At 39.0% G+C, this 21,096-nt stretch overlaps 1 protein-coding gene across 2 annotated transcripts in view; it reads left to right on the plus strand.

The window, feature by feature from the left end:
- ARK2N (arkadia (RNF111) N-terminal like PKA signaling regulator 2N) overlaps positions 1-16,124 on the plus strand; it is a 40,400-nt gene extending 24,276 nt beyond the window's left edge. For both annotated transcript variants that reach the window (XM_057698947.1, XM_057698948.1), the window contains 2 exons: positions 7,592-7,718; positions 15,711-16,124. In XM_057698947.1, the coding sequence (XP_057554930.1) occupies positions 7,592-7,718; positions 15,711-15,900 (317 nt within the window). In that variant the 3' untranslated portion in view covers positions 15,901-16,124. The remainder of the gene's footprint in view (positions 1-7,591; positions 7,719-15,710) is intronic.
- Positions 16,125-21,096: the final 4,972 nt, after the last annotated feature.

A 21,096-nucleotide genomic window follows, 5' to 3' on the forward strand; every position in this document is an offset into this window, starting at 1 on the left:
TACCACATCTTCTTTATCCATTCATCTGTTGATGGACATTTAGGTTGCTTCCATGACCTGGCTATTGTAAATAGTGCTGCAGTGAACATAGGGGTACATGTGTCTTTTTTAATTATGGCGTTCTCTGAGTATATGCCCAGCAGTGGGATTGCTGGGTCATATGGTAACTCTATTTTTAGTTTTTTAAGGAACCTCCATACTGTTCTCCATAGTGGCTGTATTGATTTACATTCCCACCAACAGTGCAAGAGGGTTCCCTCTTCTCCACACCCTGTCCAGAATTTATTGTTTGTAGATTTTCTGATGATACCCATTCTAACTGGTGTGAGGAGATACCTCATGGTAGTTTTGATTTGCATTTCTCTAATAATTAGTGATGTTGTGCAGCTTTTCATGTACCTCTTGGCCATCTGTATGTCTTCTTTGGAAAAATGCCTGTTTAGGTCTTTGCCCATTTTTTGACTGGGTTGTTTTTTTGATATTGAGCAGGATGAACTGTTTATATATTTTGGAGATTAATCCTGTGCTGATTCATTTACAAATATTTTCTCCCATTCTGAGGGTTGTCTTTTCATCTCGTTTATAGTTTCCTTTGCTGTGCAAAAGCTTTTAAGTTTCATTAGGTCCCATTTGTTTATTTTTGTTTTTATTTGCATTACTCTAGGAGGTGGGTAAAAAAAGATCTTGCAGTGATTTATGTCAAAGAGTGTTCTTCCTATGTTTTCCTCTAAGAGTTTTATAGTGTCTTTTCTCCCACTTTTTTTTTTAATTTATTTTTATTTATTGGCTGCATTGGGTCTTCACTGCTGCCTGCGGGCTTTCTGTAGTTGCAGAGAGTGGGGGCTACTCTTCATTGCGGTGCACAGGTTTCTCATTGCAGTGGCTTCTCTTGTTGTGGAGCACAGGCTATAGGCGCGTGGGCTTCAGTAGTTGCGGAGCGCAGGCTTAGTAGTTGTGGCGCACGGGCTTATTAGTTGCTCTGCAGCATGTGGGATCTTCTCGGCCCAGGAATCAAACCCGTGTCCCCTGCATTGGCAGGCGGATTCTTAACCACTGTGCTACTAGGAAAGTCCCTCTCCCACTTTTTAAAGTTGTTTTTAATATTGAGTTGGCCAAAAAGTTTGTTTGGGTTTTTCCATATGATGTAACGGAAAACCCGAGTGAACTTTTTGGCCAATCCAATATTTTTGTTGAAAAAAACTTAACACAAGGTAATAATTTCCTTGTTTTAATGCTAAATGAAGCTGATTCACTTTGTTGTACAGCAAAAACTGGCACAACAGTGTAAAGCTATTAATATTCCAATAAAGAGCTTAAAAAAAATGCTAAATGAGTAGTGACTTAAGATAGTAACCTTTTTTATAGCTAACATGCCACTGTCATCCAGTATGTAATAATTTTATATACTGCAAATAGGCATAGGACTAGTTCTTAGTAGATATATGATTTAAAAAGAAAGTGTTTGCCATGATAATTTAGTTGCTACCTTTTCTACTTTCTGACTTATTTATATGTGTTGAAAAGATCTGTAGTGGGAGGACAAAACTTTAGAATTTTCTCATAGAGTGAAAGACGTTATCTTTCTAAAGAACTACACAGGGAAAGACCTACCCAGAGACAGCCAGCTGCTACAATAACTATATATAAATTCTCTGCTTTATTTTCAGTTTAATATATGGTAATGGTGGTATTTACACTTTTTCTACAGAGCTTATTCTTATTCTAGAGTAGGAGTTGATTACTACCACTGACAGTATCTGAAGAACCTCATAGCATCTTTGTTCACTTTTGTGTATGCTTTAGGTATTGCTCCGCCATTGGATTCCTTTGAGGTCAAGGGGGCCTGGGGCAGTATGGGTATGGCCCAAAAGCCAGAGAGTGTTGGGCTCTGCACTGGAGCTTCCAAAGGAATGTGTGACATGCTGAAGAGGGTTACACTGAGAGAAAATAGAGGAGGGGATGCATTCGTGGCTAATGGAGAATGCCATGGTGTCCCTTGTAGAGCATGGCATCCCATAGATTTGGTGGGATGCCAGCTAACTTGTTACCTGAGTGGCCCATTTTATTAATGGCTCTGAGAGGAAGTGTGGCAGAACACTCACACCATTAGTCTAGAGTTGTTAACACTCACCAGGAAATTTGTTTGTACCCTCCCACCCTACCCTGCCCCACCTGCCTGCCCCTGTTTTATCTTGTACTGACTTAAGCAGACCCTGAATTTAAGTGATCAGTTTTAGAGCATCATACAGGTTCTTTAACAATACTAAATGCCAGCAAGGTTGGATTATAAATTTTATGGCCAAAGTGATTTGGATTGATCTGATAATACAAAAGCAATATGTAAATTATTAGTTTCTGAATACATAATGGATGAATGAAGTTAGAAGAATCTGAAATATTGGTAATAGTTAACTTGCTTTTGTTAAGATATAAAATTATGAGCAAAAATAGTATAGTAATTTTTATACCTTCCCTCTTTAAAAAAGAAAAAGGCAGAGTGATGATATTTCCTGATCTGAAATGAGGTGATGTAGGTCAGGAGTCCCCAACCCCCAGGCCTGTTAGGAACCAGGCCGCACAGCAGGAGGTGAGCAGCGGGTGAGCGGCTGAAGCTTCATTTGCCACTCTCCACTCCCCATCACTCTCCATTGATCGCATTATTGCCTGAAACCCACCCCCCCACCGCCACCCCTCGAACCCCCTGTCCATGGAAAAATTGTCTTCCATGAAGCCTGTCCCTGTCGCCAAAAATGTTGGGGACCGCTGATGTAGGTGATAGGGTCAGGATGAGGGGCCTAATCAGTGAAGACGCGTTATTCGGAAATATGACTGAGACATTTCACAGGACATTCCATAAATTGGGATTATAAATTAGAACTATGGAAATAGCGCTGGACACAGAGAATTAACTAATTCTGTCGTGTTCTTATTGTGTTTTCTTAATTACTGTTGTTTAGAAGCGTTGAGTAATCAAGGAAGAAGAGTTTGGTTATAACAACCATGATTTCTTACAATTTGCCTTTTTAGTTTGGTTTAATTCAATTAGCTTCTTTATTTTTAGGATGGTGAGGGCTGAGCCCCTTGCTGTGAGTCTACCACAGGGGGCTTTAAGTGTCTCCTGGGGCTCTCTACTCTTTGCTTCTTCGTGAATAGCCATGGAGAGCTTGGAGGTGGTTGTCCGTATAAATAATGAGCATTCATCCGGTAATGAGAAATAGTGATAGCAGGACTTAGAGTGCAGAGGAGAGGAGGGGGGAGGAAAGAAGAAGCTAAGTGCCAATTGTGTTTCACACGGAGTGAAACTTCCAGAGTCAGTATATGACAGTTTTAAAGGGAAGCTTCCTGGAAGATAAGGGCTGCTGGTGTTGGTACATGAGGGTGGAGGACAGCAATTTGTAAGTGATCATGATCCCCAAACTGAGGTGTAGGAGTCAGAGGCCTGTAGGGGAGGCAGCACTTTCAGGAAAGCCAGGTTTCCACAAGAAGGTGAAAAGAAGGCTCAATGCCGTTTTCCACAGAGCAGGCATTCCAGAGGGCTGTGGAAAAGTTGTAGGAAGGTGAGTAGTAGGTGGCTGGTGCAAAGGAGAATAACAGCCGAGTAGGGGACAAGACAGACAGATGGATGGTCCCAGAGGGTTGTATTTTTGTGAGTGGCGAGGAGGGTGGAAGTACGTTTTATTTCTCATAACCATTGGTTTTCCTCCTACCTCTTCCTAGTGGGGGCTTTTCTGTACTCATACTGTTACTTCACTATACTATTCCTCTACCTTGTTGAACACATCACCCAGTCATTTTTCAGCTCCCCCTAGCTGCATTTCTTTCCCTATCTAGCATATGTTAAGCTCAACTCTCCTTTGCCTGCATCCTCAGCTCCTTGTATAGTTGGCTTTCCTGTTGTACCCAGCTGGCCAAGTCTGATCCCTGGATGTACACTTAGAGCCTTTATCCACACTGGAAATGATTTTTCATGTAGTTGGAAAGCTGAGGGTCATATCAGCTTCCTAATCTGCAGTCTCATCCTGGCTCTCTAGTTGTGGTGTACAGACAGGCTTTGTTGCCCTGCAGCACGTGGGATCTTAATTCCCCGACCAGGAGTCGAACCTGCGTCCCTTCTGTATTAGAAGGTGGATTCTTAACCACTGGACCACCAGGGAAGACCGGTCCCTCCTCTTATAGGGCCTCTCTACTGGGCATTGTTAAGCACTTCTTCCTAGAAATGCTGTTTTTATGGTGCCCTGACTTCATATCTTCAGCTTTTCTTTCTGTCTCTTGCTTAACCTTGGTGAGCTCCTCTTCCTATGCCTGTCCCTTAGTTATTGGTGTTTATCAGGGTCCTATTCTAGGCCCCCTTCACTCCTCTTGATGACTTTTATCTTCCCACCTGGGAGGGAGGATGGGAAGCACTTACCAGATCTGTTCCTTCCTCTCTACACCCCTGGCCTGAGCTTTAGAATAGTAGTACCTTCAACTGCCTTTTGGACATCTCAGAAGCACATCATCATCATGTCCTAAACAACCACCCTCACATGTTCATTGGTGCACTGAATGGCACAGTCTCCGGTTACCTAAATCAGAAACCTAGACATCATTTTTTACTTTGCCTGATTCCCAACATTACACACCCTTTGTACTTACAGAAACACAGAATATTCCTCTTTTTGTTTCTTTCCTAGTTCAGCCATAGTCATTTCTCATCCAGGAAACTATAGTAGTCTAACTGGTTTCCTTGCCTCTAGTATTTCTTGCCCTACTACTGGTTCCATTTCCATATTCCAAAAGGAAAAATTTTTAAATACAGAATGAGATTATGTTATTCCTCTGCTGAAACCCTTCATTGGCTTCCTACTTCTCAAGGTCAAGTCCAGACTCCTTAACCATGATCTGACTTTGCCAGCTCATTTCTCATTACTTTTTTTTTTTTTTTTTTTTACTACCATTACCCCAAATCTCACCAAACTTTTATACCCCAAAGGGCACAGACAGTATTCCTTATGCTGCTCTCTTCATCTGTGCCTACTATTCACCAAGAGCTCAGTGTCCTTGTTTATTCTTAAATCTGGGAAACATTCTTTTTATCTGTGCATCCAGGGCATTGTTTACCTCCCTATCAGACTGATTTTCAAGCCATAATACAAGCTTACTATCCCTGAGTATACTGTAAGCTCATTGAAAGTGGAAACTGTGCCTCTCTTTTTGTTCTCTGTAGTATTCCTAGCGCTGAGCACAGTGCATAGCATGTCATAAACAAGCATTTATTTTAGAAACAAATAGATGAAGTAGACTGTTACAGCTGTGCAAAAGCAAGGCTGCTTGAAATATTGAATATGGACAAGTTGAAGGTTTGGAAAAAAGGGAGACTATCAATTTATATTCCTCCCTGGCAATGCAGTAGGCACCCTGTGCATGACCACAGTCGTAACTACAGCACTGAAGTAGAAATTGGATAAAAGACTTGGCTACAAGCAAAGTATTAGGATCAGAGCAAGAATCTAGGTTTACCAAATCCAGGCTTAACCAAATTCCACTTAAGCAACCACCCTAGAGTTAACAAAACTGGGTTTTGTCTGGTGGATGCCACCTTTTGTATGCTTGTAAGGTTCACCACCACTGCCCACACCACACAGAATCCTATCTAGATTATTCTTTAATACAGAAGGTTAACAAGCCTATGCAGACAATCTCAATCACTAGTTGCATCTAGAAGCCTTAAAAAGGCTTAAAAATCTTCTGTTTTCTCATATGTACATCATTTTCAATTGAAAAAATAATAATATTAAAGAATTGTAAAAAAGACCCACAATCATATTCAAATTTGATTTTTTCATAGCTTTTAACCAGCACATACATATTTTTATATTTTATATGTAACTCTTTGTATGTTATACATACGCTTTTCCCGAGTTTCTGCATAGCACTCCAGTGACTGTCATTCGACATCACGACACTTTGCTTATTTAAAGTTTTTTCTGTTAGGCTAAATTCTCAGAAATGGGATTGTAGGGTCAGAGAGTGTAAAAATTGTAAGGCTTTTGCTTTGAGACTGTCCATAATTTTCCAAAAGGGTTAACTAGAAGTTAGCAGGAGTATGAAAGTACCAGGTTTCTCAGTGACCTTGAAGCATTGAAATGAGTGAGGTGAGAGGGGAAGAGAGAGTTGCGTATGTAAAATCTTATTTATATTGGTTTAGTTTTTATGATGTATCATAAGGGATTTTTTTTAAATAGGGAGAAGTAATTTTGATTATTTAGTATCTGATGACAGCATATTTAAATAAACCCTAATTTGAAGAGTACGTAAAAATTTGTACCTATTGCAACTCTGTTTACTTCATGTTAACTCCTTAGATATTCTAAAATTCATCCTTTTAAGTCAGAACATTTAAGAGCTGAGTACATAGGTTGAATTTTAACTTTTTTTGGGGGGGGGGTTGGGGGTTGCACCTTGCAGCGTGTGGGATATTAGTTCTCCAACCAGGGATCGAACCTGTGCCCCCTGCAGTGGAAGCGTGGAGTCCTAACCACTGGACTGCCAGTGAACCCCCCTGAATTTTAACTCTCGCTAGAATTGTTTATAGAGCTGTGTACTTTGGTGCTATGCCATTAACTTTTATTGAGAGACAGTTCTGTGAAGCTCATGTTTAATGTTGGAAAATGTGTCCTATTGCACCATAGAATAGATGCTTTATGAAGATCTTTGTGAAAAAGTCCTTACATGCCCCAGTACTTTCCAGAGTATGTGGTTTGTTTCTGTCTGATGAGAAGTGTCAGCAACATACAGGTTATGTTTCAGTTGCTCAGAGCAAAAATTATTTGCTTTTAGCCTTCCTTTTTAGATGTGGTTTGGAGTCTGATTTTTTTTTTTTTTTTTTTGGCCCTGACCAGGGATCAAACCTGAGCCCTTGGCAGTGAAATTGCATAGTCCTAACCACTGGACCGCTAGGGAATTCCCTTGATTCCAGTTTTGTCAGATCTACATTCCTTGAGAGAAAATTGTTAAAATTGTTTAAAATTGAGAGAAGATTGTTAAATCTTTCATGAGGCATCCCAGTATAAATATGATATTAATGACTCTATTATTTATTTGTGCCTTTGAGCTTTTCTGGTTTAGAATTTTGTTCTATTAAAATAATAAGCAGTAGAGAACCCCGTTGACCTCTAAGTGATGACAGACTTGTCATGCAGGTCATTTAAAAGCAGACTAGAGTTGGATGCAAAAAGCATTAGAGAATAAGGTAGAGTATATCACAATTTATATGTACCTATAGTTAGATATACATATTTGTCAGAGTACTCCAAAGTTTTTTCTCCTAAGGAATGGGAGTAGAAAGTGAGAGACTTGAAGTTCTTACTTTTATGTGCCTCCATGTTGTTTGAACATTCTTTTAATAATGAGCATGTATTCTGTTTAGTTTTTTTTCACACAACACTGCCCCAGTTTATTTGACATGGGTAACAGTTTCGCTGAGGCAAGCCTCTCACCAGGGGATTGTGTTTCAGTGATTAAATCGGGAGGACAAATCCATCAATGAGTTGTTTTTGTAGTTTGTAAGGAGTCAAAATGTAGTGCTTATTTTTTTCCCTTTCTCTCTCAGGTCATTTGGATCCAGGATTCCTAGCAAGTGACAAAACATCTGCTGGCAATGCACCACTCAATGAAGAAATTAATATTGCCTCTTCAGATAGTGAAGTGGAAATTGTGGGAGTTCAGGAACATGCAAGGTAGGGTATTAATTGGAGAGAAGAAAATGGTATGGCATGCCATGCCATGCATGGCATGGCTGGTATGAATGGTGGGAGCTGTTTCTCAAATTCCTGTGGTTTAAGGAATACACTTTGATTACAGACATGTTAAGTGCTTCACAATGTGTTGCGTATTGTCTTATATCAAGAACATCTTGGACACATGTATGTGAACCAGAACTGATGTTTTTCTCTTATTTTTAGCAGATGTCTAGATGGCTTGACAGATTTTTCTGTTATGGCAGAAGTGTCACTGTACTTTCCCCACCTCTCATCCATATTTTCGTGCCTTTCACTTTATCTTGAAATGTATTGGGGGCAAATAATCGGGAAATCTGCATTCAACATCATACCTCTTCCTAGAGCACCTCTTATCTTTCATGAAAAGTTGCAGGTTACTTTGGTCAGTTCCTAATAGTGTATTTCTAGTGATGTTCATGTAACTTAGGGAATCTTGTTTCTTAGGAAATAAAAAAGCCACAAGATATCAAATTCGTGTACAGTATTATGGAAATAATTTTATGAAGTTTGTCATTCTTTAACGTAGGGGTGAGCAAATATAGTCCATGGTTCATATCTGGCCTGCTGTCTGTTTTTATATGGACCTCAAGCTAAGAATGGTTTTTACATTTTTAAATGGTTGGGGGAAAAAATCAAAAGAAGACGTGTTGTGGCTTAAAAATTATATGAAATTCAAATAGAATTTATCCATAAATAAAGTTTTATTGGAACAGAGCCATGTTTGCTCACTTACGTATTGTCTTTGGCTGTTTTGCACTCCAGTGGCAGAATTGAGAAGTTTCATCACACACCTTAGGGCCTTCAGAACCAAAGATATTTACTGTTTAGCTCTTTGCAGAAAAAATTTGCTGACTCTTGCTTTAAGATGCGGTCCTAAGAATTAGTTGCAGTCCTCTCAGAGGTATACCTGAGGAACATTTAACACACACACATACATGTACAACAAAATCTAGTCTTTGGAAAAACCTGTGTTCTATGTAGCGAACAATTTTTCTCCTATGCCATAAGAGTTGTGATTTTGTGATTTCCTCAAATAGGTACATAACATAGTATCTTACCTTATTTTTAGATCTGATTTTAATCTTTGGTTAGCAAGGTAATAAAACATTTCACCAGCATTTCTTCTGTTGCTTATTTAAAAGGTGAATTTAGGGGTGGAGAGTAGGGGCAAAATACATATGCACATAAATTGAGGATGCCTTTTTCTAATGAGAACTGGTTATACTTTCTGAAAACATTCTTTAGTTAGACAGTTGGGACTTTAAGAACGTAGAGTTAAGTCATAATTTAACAGGCCATCTCCCCAGAAGTGGCTGATTCTCTATCAGAACTAGTATTCGCCCAGCACTTCATCCTCTATCCTGTATTTGTGCCATAAGTATGTCTCCATGGCTGCTTCCTTTTTTTTTTTCTTTCTAAATGGTTATTTCCTCTATTCTGGTGGGAAAGAATTTTCATTCTTTAATCTTTCCTTTACCTCATTCTTTTTTCTCTTTTTTCTTCCTTAATCAAAAACTTTTTCCTATTAAGTTCCCTATCATTTTTCCATCTGTTTCATTCAAGCTGACATCTATCCATGAGATGAAGATAGAACTCTTGTTTTCTTCCTTTACTTCAGCGTATGTGTGTCATTATTTTATTTTAGCATTGTATAAATATAGAAGACATTATTATACTTTTAAGCCCCATGTCAAGATCTTTCTAGAATACTATGGTATTTTTCATTTCAGACTCTGTACTATAAAACTTATTCAGCCTATTGATTGATAGGTGGTTGTAGGTAAATTATCTTCACTTGTGCCAGGAGCACATTATCCAGTTACCAATTTACTCTTGACTTACTTTTCAAATTTAATTCAGTGTTACTCATGTGTTCCTACTTAAGTTGGAAAGAACAGGTTATAATCTGTGTTGTCTGTCTAATCTCTTACTCTGTCCTGAGGCTTATCACTAGGTCCAGTTCTCTATTAACTTCTACCGATCTCCCTTCTTTATTGTCTTCTTGTGCCTAGAAATGGTTATAGAGTGAGCGACAATTCTTTTCAGATTCTTTGTTCAACTTGCCTTCCATAATGAAATCTGGAGCTTTTCCACCAATATTTTTATCTGGAGTTGAAGTTATATTATGTCTGTTAAAACCTGGAAATTTAAATTCTAAGTTTCTCTCACATCCAACACACACACGTACACAAAGATTATCTCTAGTACACCCTTCTCTGAACTTGAAGTTTTTTATTCCGATTTTCATTTTACTCTATAAACATGGATGTTTCACTCTTAACTAAGTCAGGTGACTTTGGGTACATTTTAAATAACATGCTATAGCATTACTTTCAAGGACTTTTTCCTTACAGGCTCTGAAGCATAAAGATTTTTTTTTTATTTTTTTTTATTCTGATCCTTTAGTTTGAATCCTGGGGAAATCATATCCTGGAGGCGATAGATCTGTCTTGAAATCTCAGTAGTGGTTAATAACTGTCCATACAGTGGAATGTAGAGTTGATAAATTCTATTGGAGTACTTTGAATGGACTCTTGTATCATTTTGAGGGGATCTTTTACTTTGGTCCTTGGGTCTAGGACTGAGTAGAATCTCATTGACTCTGCTATGTCTTTCTGAAAATTTTTTCAGCAATTTCTTTAGAAGAAGCATGATAATCTTTCAAACATTGATATTGAGAAGCTGAGAAGCAAGTTGGTGGGGAGAGGCTTTCTTGTTGGTAGTGTTGGAATTGGCTGCCTGTATCTCATCTGGAATTTATTTCTTTTACAGGTCTAGGGTTGCAGTTATGAAGTATTGATGGGCTTCTGGCAGGGTTATCGCTTGGAAGAAGGTTTTAGGTTTTGATCGACATCTTTTTGTTCTAATTTGACTTGCATGCATAGATGTTTTGTTTGGATTTAGTTGTCCTGTTCTTAGTTTTCCTTTTTGGTATTCTACCTTGTGGGCTTTCTGAGAGCTTTAAAAAACTTGGTTCTTGAGTTGTTCTCTTTGGGATTGTGGTTGCTCTGACTTGTGTTGGGTGCCATTTTTCCATATTGGAAGCATTCCGTTTTGTTGACCCTTGCACTCAGTAATTCTGGTTGTGATGTACTTTTTTTTTTTTTTTTTTTTTTTTGAGAAACTGGTTTTTTTTGCTTGCATGCTAACATCTTTCCCTGCTCTTTTATTTTAGATTTTGACATGTTCACTTAGCTTCCGTGTTTCTTCTAGTCATCAACTAGAAAGCATGTTTTCCAAACTAATGGTTGAGTGCATCTTTTATGGCTGCCTTGGATTGCTGTGATGAACTCCTGTCATTACCTAAATTGTCATTTCTAGGAGTTAATTTTTGGACAGTCCAGTTTCACAAGATGCTCTCTGCCAGTGAGATGGAGACTTTTCCAACATCTCTAGTTCTTCTGAGCCCACTTAATTTTGCCATAAGTTTAAACTTATGACCCTCTTGCTAATGTTTTTCTTTATCCTTGGTCCTTTATCCTTCTTTTCTTCTACCAGCCTCATTGGTAATTGCGCTAGGAAGATGAATGCGTGTAGCATGGATCTTTATGTTATGGAACTGTGTTGCAACAGTTATTTCAGTACCTGTGGTCTGAAGCTTTTATGAGTAATCAGATCCTTACCTCCTTTCACATGGTCCTGTGGTCATTGGTTACTGTTGGTTCACCCTTCAGCAGAATTGATGTGGGGACGCTTTTGCATTTAAGACTGATTGCTTCTTAGAACCAGTTGCTAACATTAACCCTAAAAAAGCAAGGGAGGCAGATGAGCATTTCCCTGAAGCTACAAGGATTCACTCTACCTTCAGTTAGGAAAAATAAGTAGGAATGTTATCTAAGAGGTCACCTTCAGGATCTGTAAATGAGAGCAAAAATGATTAATTTTTAATGTTGCTTGCTTAGAATAGTAAGTGTATCAACAGCTGATCATCAGAGCCTGCCCTCTTTTTGTGTTTTCTCCCTTTCTACTCTGAAGTCTCTCCTTGATTGGTTTTAGTGTATGAAGAGCTGGAAATTATTCTATCAAAACTTATTGTTGGGGCTTCCCTGATGGTGCAGTGGTTAAGAATCCACCTGCCAGTGCAGGGGACGTGGGTTTGATCCCTGCTCCAGGAAGATCCCACATGCCATGGAGCAACTATGCTCATGTGCCACAACTATTGAACCTGAGCTCTAGAGCCCGTGAGCCACAGCTGTTGAGCCCGTGCGCCACAGCTACTGAGGCCTGCGTTCCGAGAGCCCATGCTCTGCAACAAGAGAAGCCACCGCAATGAGGAGCCTGCACACCACAATGAAGAGTAGCCCCCGCTCACCGCAACTACAGAAAGCCCATGTGCAACAACGAAGACCCAACGCAGCCAATTAAAAAAAAAAATTTATTGTTTATAAGTAGTGGATTGGGTTGGGGGGTGGGTTATGGAAGTGAGGCCTAAGCAGTTTTTCTTGGTTATAAGACTCAAAATGTGACTCTAGTTGTGCAAACCTGTTGCCAGTCATATGAAGATTAAATGCTTTGTGAAAAAAGAGCTTGTGTCTGCACTGGAATCTGATTGGACCAGTTATAAAACAGCTGAGTATGTTCCCACCCCATATCTTTCATAATAGAAAAAGAATATGTGGTAATACATGAAACTGTTTTATGTTAGTTGCCTTACAAAATTTTGAGCCTCTCACATCCTTTATAGGGCTTCTCTGTAGGGCTTATAACAATTGTTGCAGTTCAGTTTCCTCCTGGTAAGTTATTCTGGAAGTACCATTTTATAAAATAGAGCTTGACCTTTTTTCCCCTGTACTTAAAAAAAAATGTGTTTTAAGTCTTGTTCTGTCCTTATCCATCTCCTAGCTACCATTTTATTCAAGGTGGCTGAGGTCATTAAATCATAAAAAAAAAAAATTTGAGTGTTTTATTGGCTTATAACACACACAGGAAACGTCATAAGTGTACACTTTAGCTTTTGTACCCATACCTGAGTAACCAGCTCTCAGATCAAGAAACAGAAGTCCCCCTTATGCCACTTCCCAATCACAGCTTCCTCTGTCGCACCTTGCCCTCTGTAACTGCTATCCTGACTTTTAACAGGATAGTTTTGCCTGTATGCAAAATGTTATTAACATTCTTAACAGACATCCCAGCAATTGCTTGAATGTTTAAAAGGCAGATTATTCTATTTTTTGTAGTGGCTGTAATTGTTGTGTAGTAATGATCATCTAAAACTTGCCTTCTAGAAACTGGTTCATGGTTGTTATTCTGCTCTCAAGATCTCTGTACAGGTGGAGGAGCTGCCTTCCGTGGCAATTCTCCCTGCTTTAGCAATTGCCCTTCCAGTTGCAGTTAATAGGAGACAGGAAAGCTTTTGACCAAAGATAGGATCATAACATTCTCCAGAGAATTTAAAATTTTGAAGAGAAACAGACTAAGAGGATTGGGGCTTAAGTCAAATGAATGAGGCCTGTTTGTTCCATCGTCCATCATCATTAGGTTCTTTGAGGTGCTCAACTAAAGGTGCTTTTCTAGTAAATTTTCTTTTTTTGCTTGAAGTGGCCCAATTTGGTTTCCAGTAACTGGAACTATTTGTAACATAACTACAAAAGTGATTTAATTTACGTAGCTGAAGAAATGCCTCATCTTATTCTCTCTCAGCCATTCCTCATTAGTAAATGCCGTCTCTAAACCTCTCTCCTACTCTGGACACTTTCTAGAATCTGCTTAGCTCTTTATTGTATTACCCCCAGGGGCCTATGCAGTTCTCCTTACAATCAAACATAGTATATAGTACTTCAGGTGCAGCCTGAGAAAGACATAGTTATTTAGTTGGAAATAAACTCCCCAGTGGAGACCTGATTTTGTTCTGGTTCCATGCTTTACTTTCTTAAGACCCTGGGCAGTTGTCTTTTGGCCTTGGTTTTCTCTTCTACAAAATGGGAAGATTGGATTAGATCCCTTTTAATGCCACTACCTCATGTCCTGATGTTACACTGTATGATTACTTAAGGAGCAGTACAGAGTAACAATTGGGACTAAATGTTGCTTTTATTTCAGAGTTATTTCTAGGAATTCTGGCAAAGATTACATTGACTTTTTTTGGTAGCCATTCATTCCCTGATTTTTCTAAGTTTCTCACAAGCTTTACTTCAGTTACTACTTGTACAGATGAGCTTTTGTACTGTTGAAGAACTTTGTATTTTTAAATTGTTGGTCTGGGCCTATCTGCACTGTGCTGACTCTTGCTGTGTTTTGCCTTACCCAATTTAATACACACGTTTGTAAAGTAACAGCATGATGTTGTGGAAAGCATTGGACCAGACATCAGACTTGGCCTGAAGTTCTTTTGCCTATACTGTCAAACGGTGTGACCCTGGGCAAGTCATGTAACCTCTTTAATCCTCAGTTTCCCTGTCAGAGTATGGATAATAACTTCCACATCTACCTCATGGATCTGTTGGGTGTGTCAAATGAGAGGAAACTGCTTAATAATCTTAGTATTCTGTTGTCATCAGTCATCAAAACCGTTTCTTCAAAATATTGAATGGACTCCTTTGGCTGACATTCTTGCATGACCACTCAGTCATTTAATCTGAATGTATTTAAGAGGTGGACAGATTTGGATTAGACTTTGGACTTTGTGTGTCTTATTTTAATGCTTTTCACTAGCTAATCTTTGAAAATATGGTCACTTCTGGGTTAGTAACTAGTTAATCCATTTCTGAAAAGATGATGGCCCTCTGGTACTATAACAAATCTGCATTCTGCCCCTACTCTGGCCCCAAGGGATCTGTTTTTCTGCACCTCTCTTGGTAAGGGAGTCATTTTCAGGCTAGCTTTTGTAGGAGCAGGGCCTCTTTTCACAAGCTTAAGGGTTCTTAGGGGCAGTTCTGCAGCTAAACCTTGTCTATTGTTACTCTGTTTTCTTTTGAACCTAGAGGTGCAAGTAGCATGGAATGGAAGCTGGAGTTCTTAAGTGACTCAGCATCACGCATTGTATACAGGTTGTCAGAACAGCTGCCCCGGATCCACTGTAGTAGTTTCTGTGATTAGAATCATGCCACTTGTCACTTCTCACATATGCTGCATAGAGACAGGTCTGTGATCTAGGTGTGTGGACATCAGGAACAGTGATAGCTTGAGCTGCTTGCCTTCCTTTCATTTGAATCAAAACTTACTCAGTGGTTCTTCCTGGAGGTTCACAGTTCTGTCATTGGACTGGATATGTGGAATTCAATATGTAGATATTTCTGAAACAGTCCTCTCCCAGTCGATGAGATTTGTCAGCAAGGCAGTTCTGTCCCTCTTACGTGGGACACTTTTAGAGAATCTGAACTGAGTACTTCAGCCTTGTTATTTTCACTGAAATAAAGAGTAAGTGGTTGTGATGAACTAGCCAGGTGTTTCTGTGGTCACCTTCAGGATGAGGGAAATTGATCTGTACCTCATGACCTAGTACTTAGAGACATTTAGAAATCTAATCTGTAAAAGGGGTATTACTATTATTGTTTTTGAAAGTATTATTAACAAATATGGCACAGAACTTATTTTAAGAACAGTTTTCACCTGTGTTTCTTACTGTTTCATTTGCTCAGACTAAGGTTGTCTGGGCATCTTAATTTTGCTCAGGATTTATATGCTGCCCTATCCTGAAGACCCCAGAGGCTTAAACGAATTCAGAGAAACATCATCTTATCCATTTTCAGTAACAGATCTAGACATAACTCAGGAGTTTGTGAATGATACAAGACTCTTGGCCTTTTTTAGGCTAAACTGAGAGAGGCACGGACAGTCAGATAGACAGACGTGGAGGGAAGGAGGAAAGGGGGGACAGATATTGGTTGTGGGTTTCATGAACTTGCATAATAGGCTTAGGAAAAGTATTGATCAATACAACTGAAGCTCTATTGCCTTCTATTTTTCCTGTGGTAGGTTTAACCATGCTTTTGCTCTTCATTTCAATTGCAGGTGTGTTCATCCTCGAGGAGGTGTGATTCAGAGTGTTTCTTCATGGAAGCATGGCTCTGGCACGCAGTATGTTAGCACCCGGCAAACACAGTCATGGACTGCTGTGACTCCCCAGCAGACTTGGGCTTCACCTGCAGAAGTTGTTGACCTTACGTTGGATGAGGATAGCAGACGTAAATACCTACTGTAATACACTGTTACTGTGTTTCCTCTGCACTGTTCCCTTCCACTTACTCCTCCTCCTCTTTGTGACATGGAAGTTCATTGTCATAGCTTCAGCCTCAGAAGCTGTTTGTGGCATTTGTATATTCAAAACTCATGGAAAATTTCCCCCTCTGCCCCGGCCCCTGCCCCCCCCCCCCCCCCCCCCCGCGCCCTTTTTAAATTAAAAGAAGTCACTTAGGAAAGTAACTTGTCACAGAGAAAAGAATTTCTTTTCTCCTTTCCCTCAGTTAGGAATCTGAGAATGATGAGTTTTATTAGACAACTTCATTTTACTTGGTGACTTTCAGTCTTAGGAAACTGCCTTCCTTTTAGAATGATATTTTAATTACCAGGTGAAATGGATTTCAGTTTTTGAATCTTGTATTTATTTTTCTGTGTAATAAAATTAATATGTAGACTTGACCACTGTCAGCCCACCCATTGGCACTCCTACCTTAGGGCATTTGCACACATATTAGTCAGGTCCTTATTGGCACCTAGTAGGGCATGTGCATTGAAAACCTGTCCTTAAAAATAGAAGACAGAAATGTTACTTTCCTTTTAGCTTAAATCTTCTGCCTTCTTTCCTGACTTTGCTCCTGGCTGACTTCCCACAACACAAATAATGGACATGCCCCTTTATGTTTATAAATACTGCTAAGGTGACTTAATTGATCTCCTTGTTGCAATAATTCATAACTCTTTGGAAAATTCTTGTGGGGCAGAGGCATTTCATGTAGTTACCCACCATGAGGTTTGGGCATCTGAAGAGAGTATTGAGAGATCCCTTTTTCCCCCTGCTTTGTTCTAATGATGGGAGAAACATAGAACCTGTCACTTAGGTAGAATATGAAAAATTGTGTGGCTTCTAAGGCTATGGGCACTTGCAAATCTGAGAGGGCAGTGCCTTCTTCTATAGCTGGTGTCTCCATAAAGGATGTACAACAACTGTTTGACACGTGAGCTGAAGTTGACCTGATGCTATATTTGGGTATTTTTCTTCTCTGCCTTCTAAAAGTGAAAAAATCAAAATACACCATAAGAAACCAGATGCAAAGCACATTAATGGCACTGTAGGTTTTACAGTACCTATCTAACAGGAATAACAAGGGGTAGTAGGAGCTTCAGGGAATTCAGGAAATGCCGATTGGAGTTTTGTGGCATTAGTTACTACCTTTTTTCCTATAACATTGTAGTTACTAGTGAATTATTTTACAAGCAATACCTAGAGTTAGAACACTATGTACTGTGCACAGGGAGGAGTGAAGTAATATTGGCTTAGAAGACCTCAATTTTTGTTTTACCACAGTTTTGTGTGCTTCTTTGCTTGTTTGTTTTTGTTTCCATTTTTAATATATACTGTGGCTGTAGCCCTTTGCCTCCCTTCCCATATGCCTTGGTGGCTCTTCCTTATCATAAGAGCATGAGAACTACCCTTTTCAATTCCCATTTAGCGGACACACATTTACCAAGTGCCTGTTCTGCATAAGGCACTGTGTGGGGTGGTGCTGTGGGGCTGCTGAGGTGAACAAGACACCCACCGCGTGTGCATGCGTCAGTCTGCCTGGCTCCACCTGCCTGGCCTTTTCGTCTGTGTTTTGTAAAGACTTATTTGTTCTTTACCCTCCTTCCTGCTGCTTTAGTTCATCCTATACTTCTTCCTTGGCAGTGTATTTAAGCATGTGTTCTTTTACCTTCTCTGGTAACATCTCATTTGATCTGGCCTCTGTTCTTCATCAACTTTTTATTTTCCTATCAATCTACTTTTAATAGATCAGGCTTCTAAAGAGATCATGGACCTCCAGTTTTAGCACCTCATATATCACGTCTTTCACATGGCCACAATTCTAGACAAAAACCAAAGACCCAGAGGCCAGAGCGAAATAGGACCTTCTGCAGATTCACTACTGGTGTATCCTTGGACCTTCACTTTTACTTTAGGATTAATTTATTGAATTTTACTGTTACGTGTTGTTTTTGACTTGAATTAAAGTGCTAGACAAAGCAGAAATGTACAATTTCTGGTTTATATTTTCCAGGAAAATCATTGGGGCAAGAATAGAGTGGATTATATGACTTGAAGTTTTTGCAGCTTATTTCCTCCCCCCGCCAGTTGATCAGGGCAGAGCCCCATTTTAAAGAACATTTTTGCATTACCTGTTCTTAGGTTTGCAGTATGTTTTGTCCAATTCCATATAGCAGGGGATTTCCCAGGATATATTTTCTTTAGTTCCCAGCAGTCATCCACTAATGAGAATGCTCTCAGTGTGCTGTGTGCACTGTGGGTTGGGAGCAGAGAGCAGAGTTGTAACCAAGCTCTCTTCTGGCCTTTTGCTTTTATATTGGGTTACAGTTTGCCCTCATCTGTCCCTTTTCCAGCACCCTGACTACCTGGCTTGATGCACCAGAACAAAAATTAATATGCAGAAAGCAGGGGGGCGGGGGAAGGGATGTTAGAGATAGTTAGCTTTTCTCCCTACTGGGTTGGGAGTTTTTCACCTACTAATTAACTATAGAGAGACTATGTTTCAAGTCTTCTTTCATTGCCAGATCCAGGAGAGTAGGGATGTGATTTCTGGCAAGGTGTTAATTATAAAATTCTGTGGTAAATGTAAAATTCTGACATTTAAAATTCCTTTTAAGGGGGTCTTTTTTTAACCAAAATTTTGCATTTGGTAGCATAAACATTTTATGCTTCACAGTCTTTTCAAAGTAATATCTCTGCTAAAATGGCACACCTGGGTCAAAGATCGGTTTATGGCACTAACTTGGTTAAGTGCCCCCCATCCCCCAGTTTGAAACCACAGAGCGGTAACTTAGCTATCGCATCACTACAACTGCCCTATGAGATGTAATTGTTGCTCACCAGTAGTTGTCTCTTCATTTTGATGGAAGGGGCCAGACTGAATGGACTCCATTATTCGTAACAATTTGAGCATCCCATGAACTCTGCTTTTATTATTATCAATTGTGAATATGAACCATCCGATTTGCTAATTTAGTCAATTGTTCATTGTTACTTTTAGCAGATAAGCACTATAGGTAATTTAAAAATGAATTTGTTGCCTGCTTTTTATACTGTGTCACAAGGTTTTTGAAAAATCTGGGGACACAATTTTGTCTTTTAGTTTCAAGTTTTTTTTAAAGGCAAAGAGCTCCCCCATCCCTGTTTTTCAGTATATGTATGATGCGACTTCCATGTATATATAAAAATGATTGCGCCCTAACCAAACTTTCTCAGATTGTGCACTGTTTGTTTAAAATAATCACGTATTTTAGTCCAATGCTGTTGTATTTTTTCATTTTATTTAAAACACTACGTACTTCTTATTCTTTTAACAAGTTTTAAAGGGTAGTGATCTTAAAAAAAAATCACTGGATAACTAGGAAATATTTTTTGTTGTTGTTTTGTTTTTTAAAGAGTACAAAGGTCATTGAAGCCTTTTGCTCCTTTTACCGTGAAAATGAAATGTTAGCCATTGTATGGCTAGGAACCAATGCACTTGGTGGTTAACAGATCTGCTGTTGCTGGAGTGTGAGCGTGGACTTGATGCAGTGACGACAAATCATTGCTTAGAATTAATGTTTTAAAATGTGCAACTCTAGTTTTTAAAACAAAATTTGGTTCTTCTTTACATTCATTATTTAGTTTTTGTTTCCATTTAGTATTTAATGGTCTTTGGAGAAAAAAAAATAATAAAACAGAGTGTTATATATATATTTTTTGGTGCAAGATAAGATTTTCTGTTTTTTGAAATAAGTCTGTAGCATAAAGGTTAAACTATTTTAAGACAAAATAAAATAGAGTGTATTTAAACAAAGATAATTTCTGAGGATTTTTTTTTCTATCTGCTTCAGTTAATTAGATGGTGCCTGGAGCAGCTCCCAAGTTAGCTTTTGGATGTGAAAGTGAATTATATTTTGTTATCAAGATCTTATTGTTAAAGTTGCCTGATTTTTCCAAGCAACAGCTGTATCCTACTCCTAGAATGTTTTGCAAGTAGCCTTTGGTGTATTAGATCTAGATAAAAATAGTTTTGCATTAGCTTTCCTGTAGCCCCCACTTCCCTTTTCAGTTAGAACCAGTGAGATTTCAAAGCCAGCTAAAGGCTCCCTAGTGCTAGGCTTCTTTGCTCCTGGGAACAGAACTCAGCTGACAGTTACTTCCCAGAGACCAACATGCCAGCGTAAGATGCTGTGACTGCGGTGTACTTTGCTTGTGGTTGAAGCAAATATAGGGTGTTTCAAAAATAGCCTAAAGAAATTTCCTCCTAATCCAGTTCTATTTTCAGGTTTTTTATTTGGTTATCAAAATGATAGGAACTACTGTATTAACATCTCATGACTTTTCTAACTTACTTCACATAAAGGAGAATGAGGAACCAGAGAGAGTAAGGCCTATGCTTATTAAAATATCCACTCCTGGATCTCTTGATGTTCATCAAATTTTTAGTCCTACTTGCACTGGGAAGAGATCTGTTAACAATTAGGAAGTACCCTGTTAACAGGAAATGTTTTTAATTTTTGGAAATGATTCTTTTATACCAGCTTGTATCTGAGACCTAGACTTGTCAGTGCCTATGGGAAACTTTCTTTTCTTGGGCTATAGAAGAAAATTTTTTACTTAGGGTCTTGCTTTTGAACCCTTTAGAAATAGACAAGGCATGAGATGAGTAAGTAAAGCAGTATGTGGCTAGTACTTAATCTCATTCTGGCTTCCTCTTTCTATTCTTTGCTGGCTTTTGGCCTTGCCTTCCCTTATTTGTATGTTTTTCACAGTAGATGACAGGTATTTATAACTTTAGTCCGAACAGAGAAGAATTACTTAAATCTTTACAGATATATAAACATCTCTTCAGCTCCAATTTTGCAACTGAAGTAAGGTGAATTTCCTCTAGGTTTTGTTTTAACCATATTGCTGATCTATGAAGGAGTGGTCCTCCTCCGTCACTGGTAGGTATGATTTTCTTCACTTCCTTGACTCCATGTTTGAGAGCACTGATTTACGAAATTAGAGAAGTTGCTGGGCTCTGCAGCGGAGCTTTGGAAGAATCTGCCTGGAGCAGAAGAAGGCAGTGGTGAATACTGGAAGCAGCAGCGAGCTCAGAAAAAGATGCAGGTGATGATTATGAACATCATAGAGATGTGGAAAGAGCATCCATTAGCCCAACAGAGGTTGTGA

The sequence above is a fragment of the Hippopotamus amphibius genome, chromosome 11 (assembly GCF_030028045.1).
Source record: "Hippopotamus amphibius kiboko isolate mHipAmp2 chromosome 11, mHipAmp2.hap2, whole genome shotgun sequence".
In the NCBI taxonomy this organism is placed as follows: domain Eukaryota; kingdom Metazoa; phylum Chordata; class Mammalia; order Artiodactyla; family Hippopotamidae; genus Hippopotamus; species Hippopotamus amphibius.